Here is an 18,280-nt window from a genome sequence, read left to right as displayed (position 1 = left end):
GTGTGTGTGTGTGTGTGTGTGTGTGTGTGTGTGTGTGTGTGTGTGTGTGTGTGTGTGTGTGTGTGTGTGTGTGTGTGTGTGTGTGTGTGTGTGTGTGTGTGTGTGTGTGTGTGTGTGTGTGTGTGTGTGTTTTGTAATTAGTTGTGGTTCCTGGTGGTATGTGATTGTGGTTTAGAATACTATGACGGTGATAGTGGTCGCTTACGGTGTCCTGGTAGTAATGGGAGAAGCGGGGCGACTGTCTGGCCATGCAGTAACTTAGAACTATTAACGAAAGATACCTGTAGTGCCACAGGAAAAATCATCTACTTCATTCCTTCTGTACTGTGCCAGGATCGAGTTCCATGGTGTCAAGTGAGAGTTTGGGGGTTTAATCACTGACGCAGCACAGGTGGATCAAAAGTAACTGAGACATTTCTTGTTGGTTTAGGAGGCTCCGTGACACCTTCCGTAGCCATAATTTCATGACGCCATCATCACACCTCAGCCTTCTCTCTGTACATTAATTGCATTGTTATAACTACAGACATAGCTTATCAAAGTAACGTACTTATACAGGTGTTCAATTTATCACATACGAGATAGACAGGTAATGAAGGATCGTTTGGGAGCCCTCTAACCTCAAGAGAATACTAATCATTCACAACAATAACTTTCCTAATGCGTTACAAAACTCTTACAAAAAATTTTCATCAAAATCAAGCTGAGATATTGAGACTGATCTAAACAATTTTTTTTTATAGAGATAGCATTAATGCCCAAACTGGTTTTTTAAATGCTCCATATATCCCCGACTTATTGACAGTGGGAATACAAATGCCCTACACATGCACAACCATTTGACTGTAGAAATGCCCGAACTCTATTCACCATTAAAATAGAGGGTAATGATTTCCCTCAGTTTAAAATATTCTGACGTCCGCTAAAATGTAATGCCTATAACTGGACCCATTTTCTCATAACGGTTTCAGCCCGAGGACGTCATTTATATAATTCTTTCTTCATGTCATTTCCTGGCAGTTTTTTTCGGGTTATAAGACATTGCTTGAACTGAAGGGGTCAGATAAAGCCCTCATCAACATCTTTACCACTGAATAAAATCGTCTAGTAGCAGTAAAGCTAAATGGATATAAAGTTCACTGGCTGAACGTATTTTTAGGTCAATTTCTCACCATTCCTGGAGACCTACTTGTTTTTCTACACAGCATTAAGCATGAAGCGAATGTGGAGAACAGTCTTGATCAGTCAACTGTGGATGTGTTGATCTACTTAGAACACAGATCAGCATCCAAATCTTCTCTTGGATATATTTTTTCCTCTCCACCTTCTTTTTCTCCATCACTTTTTTCCTTTCTATCCTGTATGTCGTCCTTTCCCTCCCTTTCTTCTTTTCCTATCATCCACGTTTCATCCTTTCTGTCTCTTATCCATCTTTTCTCTCTGTTCCTTTTTCCTTTCTCCTTTCTTCATCCTTTCTTCTCTTTCTTCAAGTCGTCTTCCCTTTCCTCTTCCAATTTTCTCCCTTTCTACACTGTTCTTCTATTTTCCTTCGTTCCTTTTCAACTTTTTTCATTCTTCCTATTCCTTCGGCTATATTTTCCCTTCCATCAACTCTTCTCTCCCTTCCCTCAATAATGCACCACCAGATACTCGTAATTATTATCATTCCTTAGACTTCGACAGCTACAGCCTATCCCAGCAGTAGTCTCCTGATGTGAGGGTAGGCGTTGGACCTCATGAAGGCTGTGTAGTCGCGGGCATCAAACAGATCGATCACTGCAAAAGAAAAGAAGATTAAATAAGCTTGCTGTATAAGAGTATGCTACAACAATATAGAATACAGGTTATATAATAAAGAAACTACACATTGCTGCCCAAGATGTATTACCAGGCTACATCAGTATAGATCAAAGGGTATGAGAAGACCAAAGTTGTCCTCCTTCTTCAGTCCACCATCATCCTTTCAGGAGCTAGTAATGGAATTGATGGACGTTTGTATAGCAAGGGAGCTCCATCATTCGGTCATATTGGTGCCACTGAGTTAAGGCGACTTTCCCATTAACTAACAAGACTAAATCCACCGAAACATCGTACTGAACGGGTGAAATTTTGAGTATCATTTCCTTAATCTCTCCGGCCTGTGGACGTCTTTTTAAAATTTTACTTTGGCTTACGTCAACCCATTAATTCAGCGTAAAAGATATCCTATGTAGAGTTAATGAAGGTGATATTTAACCTCACCAGTTTTAGCAGAATAAAACAATGGATAAAAGCTAGAATAAAACAATGAATAAATAAAATAAAAGAAATTAGAGGAAATAAAATGCAACAGAATAAGTCGAAAAATCAATAAAATAGAAACGTAAGGGTAAAAAAAAAAAAATAAAACGGAAGAAAACTCATAATACGCCCTCCAGCCGAAGTGGTAAGATCGGAGAATGAACGCTTTACAAGTACGGATCGCCATGAACCCTCTTGTTCGAACCTGTTGAATCACAGCAAACCCCGCAGCCTCCCCAGTCTTGGTGATGGGGTGAGAGAGGCCACGTGGAAGAAAAACTGGTGAATTCGTTTACATCAGTGTTAAGCTTGTAATTAGTTTTACGTGAGTGTGTTTGTGTTTATAGCTATTTAGTTTCAGTACTGACATTGGTGAGAGGCTGTAACACTGGTAAAAAGTTACCATATTGTTAACACCAATTTAGGAAGTTGCTTGACATCCACTGGCCCATCACTTCGAGCGACTGAATGTGAGACAAACGATTGCAGAGCAGTGGCCAAACACTCTCCCCTGTGGATGCGGTTCGTGGGAGAGATGAGGACGGGAGAAGGGTGGGGACGGGAAGAGCAGGTGGAGACGGGTAGGAGCTTTCACTGGAGACGGAGCATATAGCGTCACTGGACAAAGTACTGTATTATGAATCAAGAGGTACAGTTGGCCGCACTCCCGCGAGGGCCACCTTAGTGTTGTCAACGCTGGCCGAGGTAGTAACCGCGAATCATTAGTAGTGAGCTCTGATCGAAGCATTCACAGGACTGAGGGAGGGAGCGGGTTTGAGGTGGGTAGGTGGGTGCCTGTACACGAGAGGCGAGATATGACGATTGTTGAGGCGACAGAAAAGTGTAATATTTATTAAAAGAAAAATTTATTTTTTCGGTGTTACTTTTGCCATCATGAAAAGTAAAAAGATCAACTTTAAATATTATACTGCAAAACAAAGACAACCGATCAAGATTCATAATTGTAGACTTTAATCGTATTTTATTTTATTGTCGTTTCCAAGCAATGGACGCTGTAAAATACAGACAAAAACTGCCTGAAAATAATGAATCAGAATGCTGTTTATTAATCACATGTAACAAATGTAAGTAACTTCATCCGGAATGTGGCAGCTGCTGACACCACTGGCACATATCAACATCGCCCATATCTAGCGTTACCTAACAAGCAGTTTAAAATCGCATCATCGCGTCATCGCATCGTGGAGTTATCAGGGCTCCCATTCACCTTCACATGATAGCAGATTAAATATATATATATATATATATATATATATATATAGATCAGGGGTTCCCAACCTGGGGTAAATTACCCCAAGTGGGGTAATTTGGTCTTTTGTGAAGGGTAATGGGGGAAGTAACAAAAAAAAAAAAATCTAAAAATCATACCAGTTATGATAGACTTTCAGACCTATACTAAAATTCAGAGATGAATGTTTAAAGTCATGTTTATTTGGTATCAGTGTTAATAATAAAAATAAATTACTCCTTGCAATAACTCTCTTGGTTTTAGCCTAACCTTTAATTAAGTCCTACATTCAAACTAAAATCTAGGCATCAAAATGTTAAGCAGCTAAAATGCAATTGTGGAAACATAAGCAATGAGGGGTAATGAGTGAAGGGAGGTGTGGAAAATGGGGTAATGGGTAAATAAAGGTTGGGAACCCCTGATATATATATATATATATATATATATATATATATATATATATATATATATATAGAGAGAGAGAGAGAGAGAGAGAGAGAGAGAGAGAGAGAGAGAGAGAGAGAGAGAGCAAGAGCGAGAGAGAGAGAGAGCGCGAGAGCAAGAGCGAGAGAGAGAGAGAGAGAGAGAGAGAGAGAGCGCGAGAGCAAGAGAGCGAGCGAGCGAGCGAGAGCGAGAGAGAGAGAGAGCGAGAGAGAGAGAGAGAGAGAGAGAGAGAGAGAGAGAGAGAGAGAGAGAGAGAGAGAGAGATCACAAATTGTTTAAAGCCTCATTGGTCAAGACGCCCATAATTTCATTTTTACAAACAACCATCTGTTGCCATCGTGTCCGTGCCTCTTTGCCTATCTCGTACTATGTAAATTTTTACATAGCAAAATCTGACTATAGCATTTAGCGTTTAGTATCATTAATCAGAATGTAGAAAAAAATTAAGTTTCATCCTATACGCTACAGACAATACTCAAGGGTACGGTGTCTTAGCCCTGAACAATGTATTTTACTGTATGAAAGTTAACACATTCGGATACATTACAGTCAATTAGGTGCTAAAGAAATAGTAATAAGTTGTAAACAAGCTACTGTACTGTACGGTATCTAGAATATGACACTCCTGTTATCATGCGAGAGATAAGCGAGCCAATGTTGTCGGGTGTTAGGAAACGCTTGATAAGGAGGATACGGAGGTGTGTGCTGGGGGTGTCAGCAATTACCGCATGCAGTATTAAGGATTCACATTTGCTATATTCAATAGCATTATGCTTTATGGTTTCCAAGCATTAACTGTGCCACTTTTCACAGCGGTAATAACTTGACAATAAAGGTATTAAAATATATATGATTTGTTACCAGGTATTGTAGATTTATATTATATATAGCTTCCAGCCTTCCACTCATCTGTTACAGACTTCATCCCTCACCTCTCGTGCATTGGTATCCCCCCACTCTCCTCAAACCCCCTTCCTCCCCCCTAAACTCTCTCTGTACGACTCTCTCTTACTGGCTGTGGATGCTTCGAACGCATCTCTCTACTAGTGTTTCAGAGTAAATATCTTGGCCAGCGTTGACAACGCTGTGGCCCTCGCGGGAGTGCGGCCAGCTGTACATTTTAGGTTTTGCACAATGGATCGCACCAGGTCCCCCAACCCTCTTCCTCCTCCCAGTAATTCATGAGTGGTGACAGGACAGGGTGCGAACATTAGGCAAACACGTGACAGTACGGATTGCCAGCATAAAATTCTTAATGTTCGACACAACTTGAGTTGACTTTTAAACTCGGTGGCATACGCGGATCACTGTACGAACATGCTGCCATCGATGCACGGTGGTAGACAAGAGAAAATAGTAAAATGTTTGTTTATACGCTGGAAATGAAAGAAAATCTGGACCAAGTTAAGATGAAGGACCAAAGCATCATGTTCCTGTGCTAATCTATTGTTGTAAATCAGCATTCAAGATGGAGAGACTGCAGTTTCAGGCCAAGTTAGGGTGAATAAGGTATAGTTACTATCACCACACCAACTCACCCTCGATATCTGCCTCGAAGCCCGTGGGGAAGGACTTGTTAGTATCCCCATCGTCGTACACTGTGATGCGGACCTCAGTCTTGGCGAAGATCACGTGGGGTCGAGAGCCAGCCTGGGGGTAAAGAGACTGTTTGAGGGAGGTAAGGTGAGTACAAATCTTACGACCTTATTTCCACTGGCATTAGAGGTTCCGTAGCACTCTTCCTTAGTGATTTATTTTCCATCCAACTGTATATATTATTATGTTATGTATACTCCTGTCTGTTTAATCATGTGCGGTCGACAGCCAGCCTTTGAGACATTGAGACTGAGAGGTAAGTTGGCAATAATCCGCGCTAACCAACTTACCCGTAGATTCACACGTTCTGGAAACTGTTGCCTCTTATTAACGAATATAAGTTTCTTTCTAATGATAAAATGGTGATTAGGCCATATATATTCGTATATTTCACACTCTTCCATGCACCTTTGATGGTGGCTTAGAGGGTATGACTCCACAGACAAGGTGGCTTAGAAATATACTGTCTTAACATCTGAGTCTTTTGCTTGTGTTGTAGATGACATAGGAGGTTTCGTAACGCCTTTTTCTAGGAGATGAACTCCGCATATTGCACTTCAGCATCCTCTTGTATGCTCGATATATCGCTTTGAAACCGACATATTTTGCATCAAAAATGGATAGCCGATATTGAGGCAGTTTTGAGAATATGTTGCTAAGGAAGAGGTGTCACAAAATCTCCCGGGCGAGTTACAATTCATTAGGAACTAAACTGATAGCTGAATAAGACACATTAGAAAATTACCGTAATGAATATAAAGGTGAATTTATAGCATTTCTCTTAATCGTCTTTTCTCGAGGGGACGATTTATTTATTTATTGTACTCTTGATAACACTAGCTATTGTACTTTAGTTAACGTCAGATTATTATATTCAGTTAATCCCCAGAGTATTATTCTTTAGTTAACCCTAAACTCTAGCTTCAGCCAACGTCACAGTGTTCTGGTTTAGTTAATCCCAGACTATTATACTTAAGGTAACCCGAGACTATTATATTTTAGATAATGGTAACCTATTATGATTCAGTTGACGCCACACTATTTAACTCTCAGCTGGAAGTCTGAGATTAAGAATCGATCTTAATTCATATACTTTAATGCTGCTTATGAAATGCGGTTTTTATTCTGAACGTTTGTGGATGTGTGTTGAAGGGAAACGATTTCTATTAACTTATAATAATAATAATAATTATTATTATTATTATTATTATCATTATTATTATTATTATTATTATTGTTGTTGTTGTTGTTGTTGTTGTTATTGTTGTCTTTGTTGTTTTCTTCTTGTCGTTTCTGTAACCTCTGATGATTCTGTCGCAGAAAAGTGGCCGATATTAGTAAAAACCTTCGGCTTCGTCATTACACTGAGAATGCATTATGACAATGGGATGCTAGTGTTGATTATGAAAGACTGTTCGTAACATTCACTAAATGTAAGAGATAGATAGGAAGGGAAGCAAGGAGGGAGGCAGGAAGGCAGGCAAAGAGGGTGGTAGGAGGGCAGATAAGCAGTATTGTAAACAGGCAAGGAGAGAGGCAGGAAGGCAGAGAGGCAACAAGCAGTAAGGCAGACAGATTGGTAAGAGGGGAAGCAAGGAGAGAGCTGGCATACAAGGACTAAAATAGGCAGACAGATAGGCAAGCAGACATACGTACAGGTAGATAACAATAACAGAAATAGGCAAGCATCAAAACAGACAAGCAGGAAGGCAACACGTAGGTACTGAGATCAGGACACAAGCATTTACGGACACGGACAGGCAGATAGGATGACAAAGGAGCAAGCAGACAGAAAGTGTGATGCATGAAGGCAGACAGGTCAACAACGTATAAGCACTGAAACAGGCAGGCAGACAGGCAGGCAGGCAGGCAAGACGGAGTGATAAACAGGTAACTCAGGCATAGACTACCGGTAGGACGGGTCTAGCAAGTGAGGGGCTAGTGAAGAACAGAAACATTGACCTTATGTGAGCGATAATTACGGTCAGTTTATGGGCAGGCAGATGGGGAGTGGGTAAAAAGAGGATTGTTCTTAAAAATGTGTAACGAAAATAAAAGTAAAAGAATATACTACACAAAATTACTATTCCACTGGAACCTTTTTCTCTTCATTTATTTTCTTTATTTTTCCTATCCTCCCATTCTCCCATCTCCCCTCAAATTCCTTCCGATACAGCGCAATATTATGACCTACGCTGCCGATTCTCTCTCTCTCTCTCTCTCTCTCTCTCCATTTTTGTTCCTTGTATCTTCTTCATTTCTTCTTTGCACGCCCTTTCTTTTTGTCAGTTTTCATTTCAAATCTTCCCTTTTTCTATCTTTCCTCTCTTGCTTCTTCATTTTTTTTTTCCTTTCCTCTTCCCTACTCCTCATCCTATTCCTCTTTTGTACGCTTCCCCTTCTTTCTTCCTCCCCTCTTCCACCCTCCTCTCACCACTCTTCATTTTCCATTTTTCCTCATCCATTTATATTCCTGTTTTCGCCTCTTCTCTTCCCTCTCTCTCCTAGCAGCTGACCAAATAGAATTCAGCATAATTCATTTAGTTAATTTTTTTATTTTTCCATACTATCTCATATTGTCTTCCTTTATTGTCCTATCATTGTTTTTTACTATATTGTCCTCCAAGCTTTTCCTGCTGTTGCATCCTAACAATTGTCCTGGCATTTTGCCCTGCCACTGTATCCTTCCATCTTGCTCTGCCATTTTCTCCTACCATTCTCCCCTGCCATCATATCCTGCCACTTGTCGCGTCCTCTCCACCACCATACCATGACGGCACCAAACACAAAACGACACGACGTAAAAACCCAACACGACGTAAAAAGACGACTGGATACGATGCCATAACTCTGCTACCTGAGGGGTGACGGCAGCAAAATGTTTTGATCTGGATTGTAGACGATGAACTCTCACATTTTTACTGCCTTGGAGGAGTTAGTTCTTTTAGCACAACCTGTTAAACTTGCTTCCTGTAATAAGATGTTTCAAGGGCCGTGTGTAGGAGCTTCGTTGTATCTTAATTCGGTCATAGGAGCATGATGTACCCTGTGCTAAAATTCATGGCTTCCAAAATGATCAAGTAAATAGGACGCAGTTGAAGGACAGACTCTGTGTCACAAATGACAAGCACCACAAACTCTTGTGTTGGTGTTTGAAAGATATTCCAAAGTAGGGTAAAATGCTCGGGCCGGAGGTAGCCCATGGAGCCAATAAATGTTAAAATTTATATGATAATGAATTTGTTATATAAAAACACACACATACAAACAAACAAACAAGGAAGCAAGCAAACAAATAAACAAATAGACAAAGCAGCATACACAAGACTATGCTGTGATGAATTGTACGTCATAATAAAAGGATACCCAGGTTACCAGAAAAGTAGCCTTCAGCCAAAATCCTTAAAGGTGTTTAAGATTTCTCAGATTATCAGAAAAATGAGATGAAGAAGCATACAGACCTGTGAGACCCTGTTGCCACACCACCTTGCATCGTATCCGTTGTTCTCGCGTTCCACCTCGATGTAGGCCCCGTGGCAGTCCACTGTGTACGGCGCGGACAGGTTGTGGAATGTCATCAGCAAGTACAAGCCCTGCTCAGTCTGCGGAGAGGCGTGGATGAGAGTCAGCTTGATGGATGGTTACGGGTTAGTTTGCAGAGAGAGAGAAAGAGGGGGAGGGGGTATCCCCCTTGTAATATGATTTTTTTCCCCTTAGTTTTTCAGCCAAAATATATAAACTTTTTTTTTCGTATGCCCTTATGATCAGAGGAAGATTTTTTCTTAAAATGGTGATATTATTAATATACTTTGCGGTGGCTGAGTGGTCAGCGTTGCTGACTGGGAAGCTGCCGGCCCATTAGTACCAGAGTTCCCATCCTGGTGCGGGCAGCTGGAGTCACTCTGCTCAATTGTCCACCCACCAGTTATGGGTTGGTACCGGTAGTTTAACTGAGTATCTAAGGTAACACTTAGAGGAGGTAGCTGGTAGCCTAGATGATGCAGTGGCCGTGTATCCCAAGATATTGAGTGAAAACCCACCACAGGCTTCAAGGCCTAAGTTACGGATTTTAGCATCATGGCTAAGCGTCTCGTAATGTCTGTCCTCACCGTTACCATGATTCTGAGAGGGAAAAGGAATGCTATCATGATTCTTACGTAAAGCACAGTGAGCGTTTTTACAACTTACCTTAATGTTCCACTCGCAAAAGATCTGCTCTCCCGGGCTCGTTGTCTCTCTCTTCCGTCTCGTCAGCGGGGTGCTAGGACTAGGATCCAGGAACCCACGTTGCATAGACGGAGACATTTCGCTCAGGTACCTAAGAAAAGGGTGGGAAAAGTATGACATAGAGAGAAATGGAGGAAGAAGAAGGCTTGGACTAATCCCTATCGTCAACGCGAGAATCATTAAGGTCTGTAGTTGATTATGTACCGAGGCTCCATCTTCGCCTAAAATACGTAAGGCAGATATCGAATTTATACCAGAGGTAACCAATTCTTACTGATGGGTGAACATATAATGGGAGACAGGTTAGGTCTGGTAAGGTTAGGACATATTTTAATGGGGAGAAGGGTACTGTAGGTATTTATCAGTAGTGGAGGAAAATGAATTGACAGCAACGAAATGAGAAGAAATATCTATATATTGGTTTTCTCACGGCGGAGTGAGAGACGGGGGGGTTCGTGCTTCCCAATGTCAGACGATTTTATTCAACTTTGGAGTGACCTCGATTACAGTGAATATATATATTTATATATAACTCCCAGTGCATCCATTTTCTTCAACTTGGGAAACCTCTCGTAAGCAAGAATCTGTACTTGTAAGACCAAGGCCTATGAGTAGGATGAATAGAATCGTCTGGTGATAGCCGGAATTAAAAGAAGAAACAAAAGACGTTACCTGGCTGAAGTTTTTTTGAAACTGTTTTTGAGAAGTGTTTAGTGAGCGGCTATGACCCCTCCATCAACCCGTACCGCCAGCCCTCCAATCCACCATCTGCCTCACAGGGTCAACAAATTCACACCCGCCTACCCCCTCCCCTCCCTTTTTACCCCCTCAATCCTCTTCTCTTCTTCCCATTTTTCTTTCCCTCCGCTTCTTCCCACATTCCGTTTCCACTCTACCGACCCTCTTTTAGTCTTTACAACCTTTCCTGACCCCTCCCCTCTATCCCACCCCTTCCCTCACCCTTTGCCGTTCCCTTCCATGGTTTTTCCTCTCCCCCCCTATCCTCCCCTCCACTTCCGTCTCCCCTCTACCTCCCTTCCCCTTTCCCGCTCCCCACCAATCCCCCATCCCTCCCCTCCCCTACTGTCTCCTTCCTCTCCCCTCCCTTCCGTCCTCCCCTCCCCATCACTTTGCACCTGCTCTTCAACAAACCCTTTCTTCCTCAGTAGTAGCAGGATCGATACCGCTAACGCACAGAATGTATAAGTATCCATTGATTTTAGCTTAATAATTCACCGCTGCAATGCATTTCACTGATTAGTTCTTAAATCCAGTCAATCAGTCATGCATTTCCTGTAGCACCCCACGGGATGCATAGAGCCTCGATGAACTCTCTCCACCAATATTTGTCTCTTGCCATCTCCTTCAGGTCCCACCAACACTCCTCTCCCGCTTCTCTTTTCATTGTCCTCAACCATGTTGCCCATACAAATTTATTCTGCTTCTGGGAGATCAGTCATTGTGAAGGAGTAAATGAAACATAAAATCGTATAGCTAGCCTCCGTGGGAGTTAAAAAAATTACCTGTCGGAGGGATGACTAAAATGACAACAACATTATCGATGAGAAAACTTTAAGACAAGCAGTCATTAACCTGCTGTTCGATGACGTATTTATTTTTAATTATTATCGCCAGATGACTGTATTTAGCCTGTGAGACACTTGGTAACGACGTATATATATATATATATATATATATATATATATATATATATATATATATATATATATATATATACATATATATATATATATATATATATATATATATATATATATATATATATATGCAGAGAGAGAGAGAGAGAGAGAGAGAAAGAGAATCGGTGTTTGTTTACTTGCCGTGAGCTTGTGTTCATTTTGTATTTGCAGAGATGTGTGTGTGTGTGTGTGTGTGTGTGTGTGTGTGTGTGTGTGTGTGTGTGTGTGTGTGTGTGAGGACAGGACATTCACCCACGCATATTATTCAACAACAGGTGTCCAGTTGACACCCCCCACCCCCACTCTGCACACTCTCTCGCCTTGCTGTCATACCTAATCCTTCACTTTTGTCTCACTCTTGACACTATACTGCACACACACACACACACACACACACACACACACACACACACACACACACACACACACACACACACACACACACACACACACACACACACACACACACACACACACACACACACACACACACACACACACACACACACACACGGTCATAAAGCACACATAATAAAACTCCCACACAATATTAAAACTGAGACCACCTCTATGCACCAAGGCTCAGTCGTTGCTCCCTCACCTCCCTCTGAGAGAGAGAGAGAGAGAGAGAGAGCGCTAGCACCCACCTGAAGAACTGCGGTCCTAGTACATGGTGGTCTGTCTGTGGTCGATTTGGTCCACGAGTATGGCCATTATTTCCAGCGATCTGCAAGAAGGATACACACAGTTAGATAGTGATGAGGGACTTGTTTTCTCTCTCTTTATAAGTGTGTCAGTATCTATCTAGCCTAATTTGATAACATTTCAGTTACTTGTTGAATAGGCTATTAGTTTCATTATTTATCTATTTGTCTATAAATCTATTTACCTGTCTAATTGTCTAAATGTTTGTTTTTTGCACTTTATTTGTTGATTCTCTCTCTCTCTCTCTCTCTCTCTCTCTCTCTCTCTCTCTCTCTCACACACACACACACACACACACACACACACACACACACGCACACAGCTTAATCTCTCACCTTCCTATAGCCAAAGTCCCTGGGGTCAAATCCTGGAATTTCCATGGGTGAATAAAATGCCCTGTAGACTGGTTCAGGGGTGACGTCAACCACCTTATACCTTGGGTCCTCTGGGGGTCCCTCATGACGCTGGGGGAACGACCACAGCTGGGGGAGAGGGGGTGTGGTTAGATCTGAGAGAGAGAGAGAGAGAGAGAGAGAGAGAGAGAGACGTGCCAGACAACTTCATATTTTCATTGTTTTACTGATTTTAGGTAAGTATCTTAGTATTTTATGAGAGATAATGATGGGTTTTGACTTTCAAGTGAGTGTCTTGTTCTCCTGAATAATAATTTGGCCTGTCATGCTGAATAAAGTCTTGCTCCGTCAGTTAATCCGAAACAGCAATGAGAAGGTTATACGAGTAAAGTTACATATTCTTACTTGCTGATGCGCTTCGAAGTCATATGGTGGTGACGGGTCCTCGTTTTCTATGATGGCTCCCGTCTCATCGGAGAGGGGAGCTGCAGACGAAGTGGTCGTGATTGTAATGGTGGGCTTTGTAGTGGACGAGGTTGGCACGGCTTCGTCTGAGATCCTTAAGGGCGCTGCGGATACCTGCCTGATGTCTGTGTGGACGATCCCGCCTATTGTCCCGCCTGAAGTAGATAGTACAGGTGCTTCTATGACCTTCGGGGGATCGGAGGAGAGGGAGACTATGGCATTCTCGTTGTCGTAGAAGTATTCCGGGACGTAGTCGGAATCGTAGGAGTCGTCGAAGTTGGAGGCCGGGATGGGTGAAAATTCCATACTAGCTGGGGTTTTGGGTGTGGATGTCTGGGTGGAGGTACTGGTGATGTATGACGAAGCACTGCTTGTAGTGGTGGTGGTGGTGGCTTCTGTGGTGGTAAGAGGGTCTGACTCCGCTGTGGCTTTAGATCGAGGTGGATTGGTGGTAATAGGGAAGGGTGTGTACTGTGGATTCATGCGCTCCTCCATAGACGGTGTTGGGGGCTTAGTGCTAAGGTCGAATATGGGATTGATGAGAGAAGTCAAATTAATCCCAGTAAATGAGTCATGGATATAGTAATCCCCGGGGTACAGTATTTCCTCCCTATCTCCTATGGGCACGTCCTCCACCACCCCTTTATTTGAACCCCCAGACTGGGCTCCAAACCCTAGCTTACCAGAGACTCGAACCTTGTACCCGTCGCTCGAATCGCCCGGGATTCCAACAGCACCAGGAGACTCAGGATTGCGGGATGGATTGTGGCTGCCCAACTGCGGCGCCTCCATCAGGAAAAATGGATCTGGTGTCTTTACAACAGGCTGGTGAGGAATGAAAGTCTGATCCGTTCCATGCTGAATATTTCCCTGCTGACTTGATCCATGCTGACTCGTTTCATAATGACTAGTTCCCTGTTGACTCGTGCCATACTGACTCGTTCCATACTGATTCGTCTCCGTCTGGCTCTCCCTCTGGTAGTTATTGACGGCCAAAGAAACGTCATCCAGGATACGATAGATTCCGGTCATAAGGGAACTAGCCACAGAGTCTCCTTCTGTTGGCCTCTCTGCAGGGAGTTTTTCTTTCAGATCTGTCCTTCCAAGCGAATCCTCAGACACAGAATACAAACTCTCAGCGTCTCCACCTTCGGTCTGACTTTTTTCAGGGACACTTTCTTGCTGATCAGTCCTTTCTCTCATACCCTCAGTCAAAGCATCCTTCCTTTCTCCTTGTGCTCCTAATCTAATTGGTGTTGGTTCCTGAGAGTTTCTACTGCTGTCACTTGAACCTGTTTCTCCCTGATTGGTGTTGTGCTGAAATTTATCCAAAGGTATGTACTTGACCTGGACCGGTTCGTATTGCAGGAAGACTGGCACAGCGTTGGGACTGCCCGGTAGCTTGATGAAGAAGGGAGAGTCTCCGCCGTAGTTATTCTGTCCTTCGTCGTCCTTTCTGCTCATCGCCGCCTGTCCTCCATGGCTGCCTGGTTCTTCCCCTTCTGGTTTATCCTCCGTGGGATCATTGTTTTCCTCTGACATCCCTTCACTGTACTCCGGTCTGTACTCCGTGGCATCATCTCCATTATACTGAATTCCTTCGCTGTTTTCAGGTCCACTTGCGCTGTACTCCGTGTTAGCATCATGTCTTGAGATGTCTTCACTGTATCCTGGTATGCCATCATATTGTGGTCTGTCTTCACCATAGCCAGGCCTCACACCACCATATTTTGAAACACTTTCGCTATATCCTGGTATGCCATCATACTGTGTTTTTTCTTCACCGTAGTCGGCCCCTAGACTGTCATACTCTGACTCTGCTTCTCTGTACCCCGGTCTGACATCATACCCTGGATTGCCTTCACCATATTCAGAGGTCACACTATGATAATTTGGGTTGTCTTCGCTATACGCAGTCCCATCATCATCATATTCTAAATTTTCTTCACTGTATTCAGATCCTACGCTATCATACTCTGGCTTTACTTCGCTATATTCAGACTTTGTGTCAGCATATTCTGACTTGACATCACTGTACCCTGGATTTGCAACATATCCTGGGATGTCCACAACAGGTTTGGCATCATATTCAGTCCTATCTTCGTTGTATGTGAGTCTGACATCATCGTATTCTAGATTTTCTTCACGATACTCAGATTCTTCACTGTCGTACCCTTCACTATAGCCAGGCTTCTCATCGTATACATACTCATACTCGATTTCTTCGGGATCAGAACTTCCTGCTGCGTACTCTGATCTAACTTCACTGTAATCTTGCCGATATTCGTCAAAGTTCGGGCTGTCGTCATTTACAACTGAGCTCCCTGATAGATGACCAAGGCTGTGTCCATGGTCACTGAGTTCCGTCCTTTCATATGGTGTTGGTTCTTTATATTCAATGTTTCCCTCGTTCAATGAGGGATTTCCATGATCCACGCTTCCTGTTGCACCTTCTGTTGCATCCCTGTTTCCAGGAGTTTTTTTAACGCTGTAGTTTGGTGGCAGTTCGATCACGTCTGAACCTTCTTCCACACTAGTAGCTGTAAGTTCTTCTGACCCTTTGTGATTATGGCCCAAATACTGAACAAAAGAGTAAGGGATGAGTAGGGTAGCTAGTTCAGTTTCGGTAGTGGTGACCGTCCTTCCTGCCTGTGACGTTTTTGGGGTGATTGTTGTAGTTGGGACGTCTTTTTGTGGTTGATCAGTGGTTGAACTTGGCGTGGTTTCGGCTTCATTTATAGAATCTCTGAGGCGGCTAGATCCCTCGTTTATCTCCAAGCCACTGGGACCAGGGAAATGGCTTGCTTCTATTGGAAACAGCTCTGTTTTTTCGCTGTTCGATTTGTTTGGCTGATCCGTAACTTCATGGCTAGATTGAGTAGCATCCTTTTGGTCACCTTCTTCCTCCTGAAGTTCTTCCTTGTTACTAGTTTCTTTGAGGCTGCTTGGTGCTTTACTTGTCGTTGGAAGTCCTGTCGCCTGGGTAGTCATTCCTTCTTGTTTGATGTCATTTGAAGACTCAGTATTTATTTTCGTTTCAGGATCGGATTCACTGTCACTTTCTTCTTTATGTGTGGTAGTTAATATGTTATTTTTGTAGGAAATGAACACAGGAACTGGACTGATGAGTTGCGCTGTGGCCATAGAAGTATTAATGTCACTTGACCACTGAGTTGTAGTGATTCCATCAATTGGGTCTTCTGTCGCAGAGGTGGCAGAGTTAATAGACACTCGGCTGCCCTGCTCAGTGATCACCACCTTGCTGCTCTCCTTATTTTGGTTGTTCAGCAGGTTGTTCAGCATTTCCTGGTTACGCAAAACAACCAAGGGCACAGAGAAGGCTGTTGTAGAGTTGGGAGTAGTAGTAGTAGTATTGCTTGCATCATCATCACTACTGGCTGTAGTAGCGGTGGTAGTAATGTCTTTAAATTCAGCAGGAGTCACTGTGGTAGCTTCTTCCCCTGTTCTGACACCACTCTGGAAGTTGATTGGGTGATAATTTCCTTCGCTCTCACCTTTACCGGACGGAGCAGAGTCACCTGAGGTAGACTCCAGCTCTGGATAAACGTAGCTAAACACTGTAGTGGGGGCCTCTGTATGGTACGTGATGGTTGTCGATTGTGCTGTTCCACTGTTGTCCTGATATGGCCTATCCTTTGCCACCAGAGAGTCCACCAAGTCTTCATAGTAGTCGTAACCCTTAAAGTCCTCCTCCTGCGTAAGTTGTGGGTATTCATACACAGGGGCCTCCGTTGTTGTTGCTGGTATCTCGGTAAGGTCATCAGTCACACTCAAAGTCGTGGTCGGCAAGTCATCTGCAGCCATCGTTGAATTCGGATCACTGGTACCAGATCCCCCATTTGGTAGCTTCTTACGATGTTCAGCTGGAAGCACCCATGTGGGTGTGTTTTCATTGTTTACAGTCAAACCCAAATCACCAACACTTACATTTACGATGTCGTTGAAGTTCAGGATTCCAGCATCTGATTCCGACTCCTGTGCTTCTGTGAGAGGTTCCTGGAGAGCTGCTGTCAGTCGGTCTATGATGTTGTGGAAAATGTCCCCTGGGTTACTGGGAAGGACTGGGGCTGTTGAAGGCTTCACTGTACTGCTTACAATTGCTGGATCAGTCTGAGAGTCTGCTTCGGGATATGCATCTTGAGTCAGAGCATCGGTTGTCTGTTGGCCATCGTCGTGGATGTAAATTGGACTTATGGTTGTTGGTCTTTGTTCTGTTGTTTGACCATCTGGGGATTTTTCTCCTTTTGCTACTGATCCAATACCTGCTCCTCTCGTACTCGTGTCCACAGCATTGTTAGTTTCTGTGGCATCGATGTGCTCTGTGGCGTATTCTATGGCCTCGTTTAGGATGTATATGGACTCGGTGGTGGTTTCGGCATTGTCTGAGGCCAAGATTTCAGTCGGGCTCTTCGGTATTTCTGTTATCGCTTCTGTGTTGCTTACAGGTTCGGCTTCCATGGCCGAACTCTCTGTCGTTTCAGAAGTGCCACTAGAAGTTTTTGTAGCTCCAGGTATTTCTGTTTCCTTGGGGATGTCTGTGACAGCCAAAGGCGTTTCAGGACTGGTTGCTTTAAATGTGTTCTCAATTGCTTCGGTAGCGCGTGTTGCAGTGGTGGCTCCTTGTGATTCAGGAGCAGGTGTTTCGGTAGCATCCCTTACAGTTTCAGGGGTAAGAGTTTCGGAATCGATGCGTAGACTTTCAGGAATTGACGTTTCAGTGGCTTCTTTTTGCCACAGGGGAAAGGGTGTTGCATCAGCCTCCCTTTGTGTTTCAGGAGGTGCTTCAGTAGGCGTATCATCGGCATCTCTTAATATTTCGGAAACGGATGTTTCGGTAGGTGTTTCAGTAGCATCTCTCAGAGTTTCAGGAGCATTTGTTTCAGTAGCTTCTCTTTGCACTGCGGGGCTGGATGTATCAGAAGGTATTTCAGTAGCATCCCTTACAGGTTCGAGGACAAGCGTTTCAGTAGTTTCTCTTATAGTTTCGCGACCGTATGCTTCAGTATGTGTTTCAGTAGTATCCTTTTGAGCTGCAGGGGCAGGTGTTTCAGTAGTCTCTCTTAGTGTTTGAAGATCGGATGTTTCAGCTGGTGTTTCAGTGGCGACTCCTAGTGTTTCGGGAGGGGGAGCTTCAGTAGCGACTCTTAGTAATTCGGGAGGAGGAATTTCCGTATGTGTTTCAGTAGATGTTTCGGAAGATGGTGCTTCAGTAGCTTCTCCTAGTGCTTCAGTTTCTATTC

At 43.3% G+C, this 18,280-nt stretch overlaps 1 protein-coding gene across 1 annotated transcript; it reads right to left on the bottom strand.

Moving 5' to 3' along the window:
- Positions 1-1,285: 1,285 nt before the first annotated feature.
- On the bottom strand, positions 1,286-18,223 carry LOC145404639 (uncharacterized). The gene is made up of 7 exons (XM_080276161.1): positions 12,960-18,223; positions 12,537-12,683; positions 12,144-12,223; positions 9,758-9,887; positions 9,031-9,171; positions 5,512-5,623; positions 1,286-1,776 (listed from the first exon to the last, which is right to left on the bottom strand). The coding sequence occupies exons 1-7, from the start codon at positions 17,496-17,498 to the stop codon at positions 1,691-1,693; spliced, it is 5,235 nt and encodes a 1,744-aa protein (XP_080132287.1). The 5' UTR covers positions 17,499-18,223; the 3' UTR covers positions 1,286-1,690.
- Positions 18,224-18,280: the final 57 nt, after the last annotated feature.

This window comes from Coenobita brevimanus, chromosome 64 (assembly GCF_032717465.1).
Source record: "Coenobita brevimanus isolate Jiangsu-jjx chromosome 64, ASM3271746v2, whole genome shotgun sequence".
NCBI classification, from domain to species: domain Eukaryota; kingdom Metazoa; phylum Arthropoda; class Malacostraca; order Decapoda; family Coenobitidae; genus Coenobita; species Coenobita brevimanus.
Note: the sequence above shows the minus strand (reverse complement) of the source record. Positions and strands in the feature narration are given on the sequence as shown.

Bases quoted from the DNA above. Each gene is read 5' to 3' on its own strand.
- LOC145404639 (XM_080276161.1), bottom strand. From the start codon at position 17,498: ATGGAAGCCGAACCTGTAAGCAACACAGAAGCGATAACAGAAATACCG. The intron at 12,684-12,959 runs GTAAGAATATGT...CCTCTCCCCCAG, and splicing joins ACTTCGAAGCGCATCAGCAA to CTGTGGTCGTTCCCCCAGCG. The intron at 5,624-9,030 runs GTCTGTATGCTT...CTTTACCCCCAG, and splicing joins GTGGCAACAGGGTCTCACAG to GCTGGCTCTCGACCCCACGT.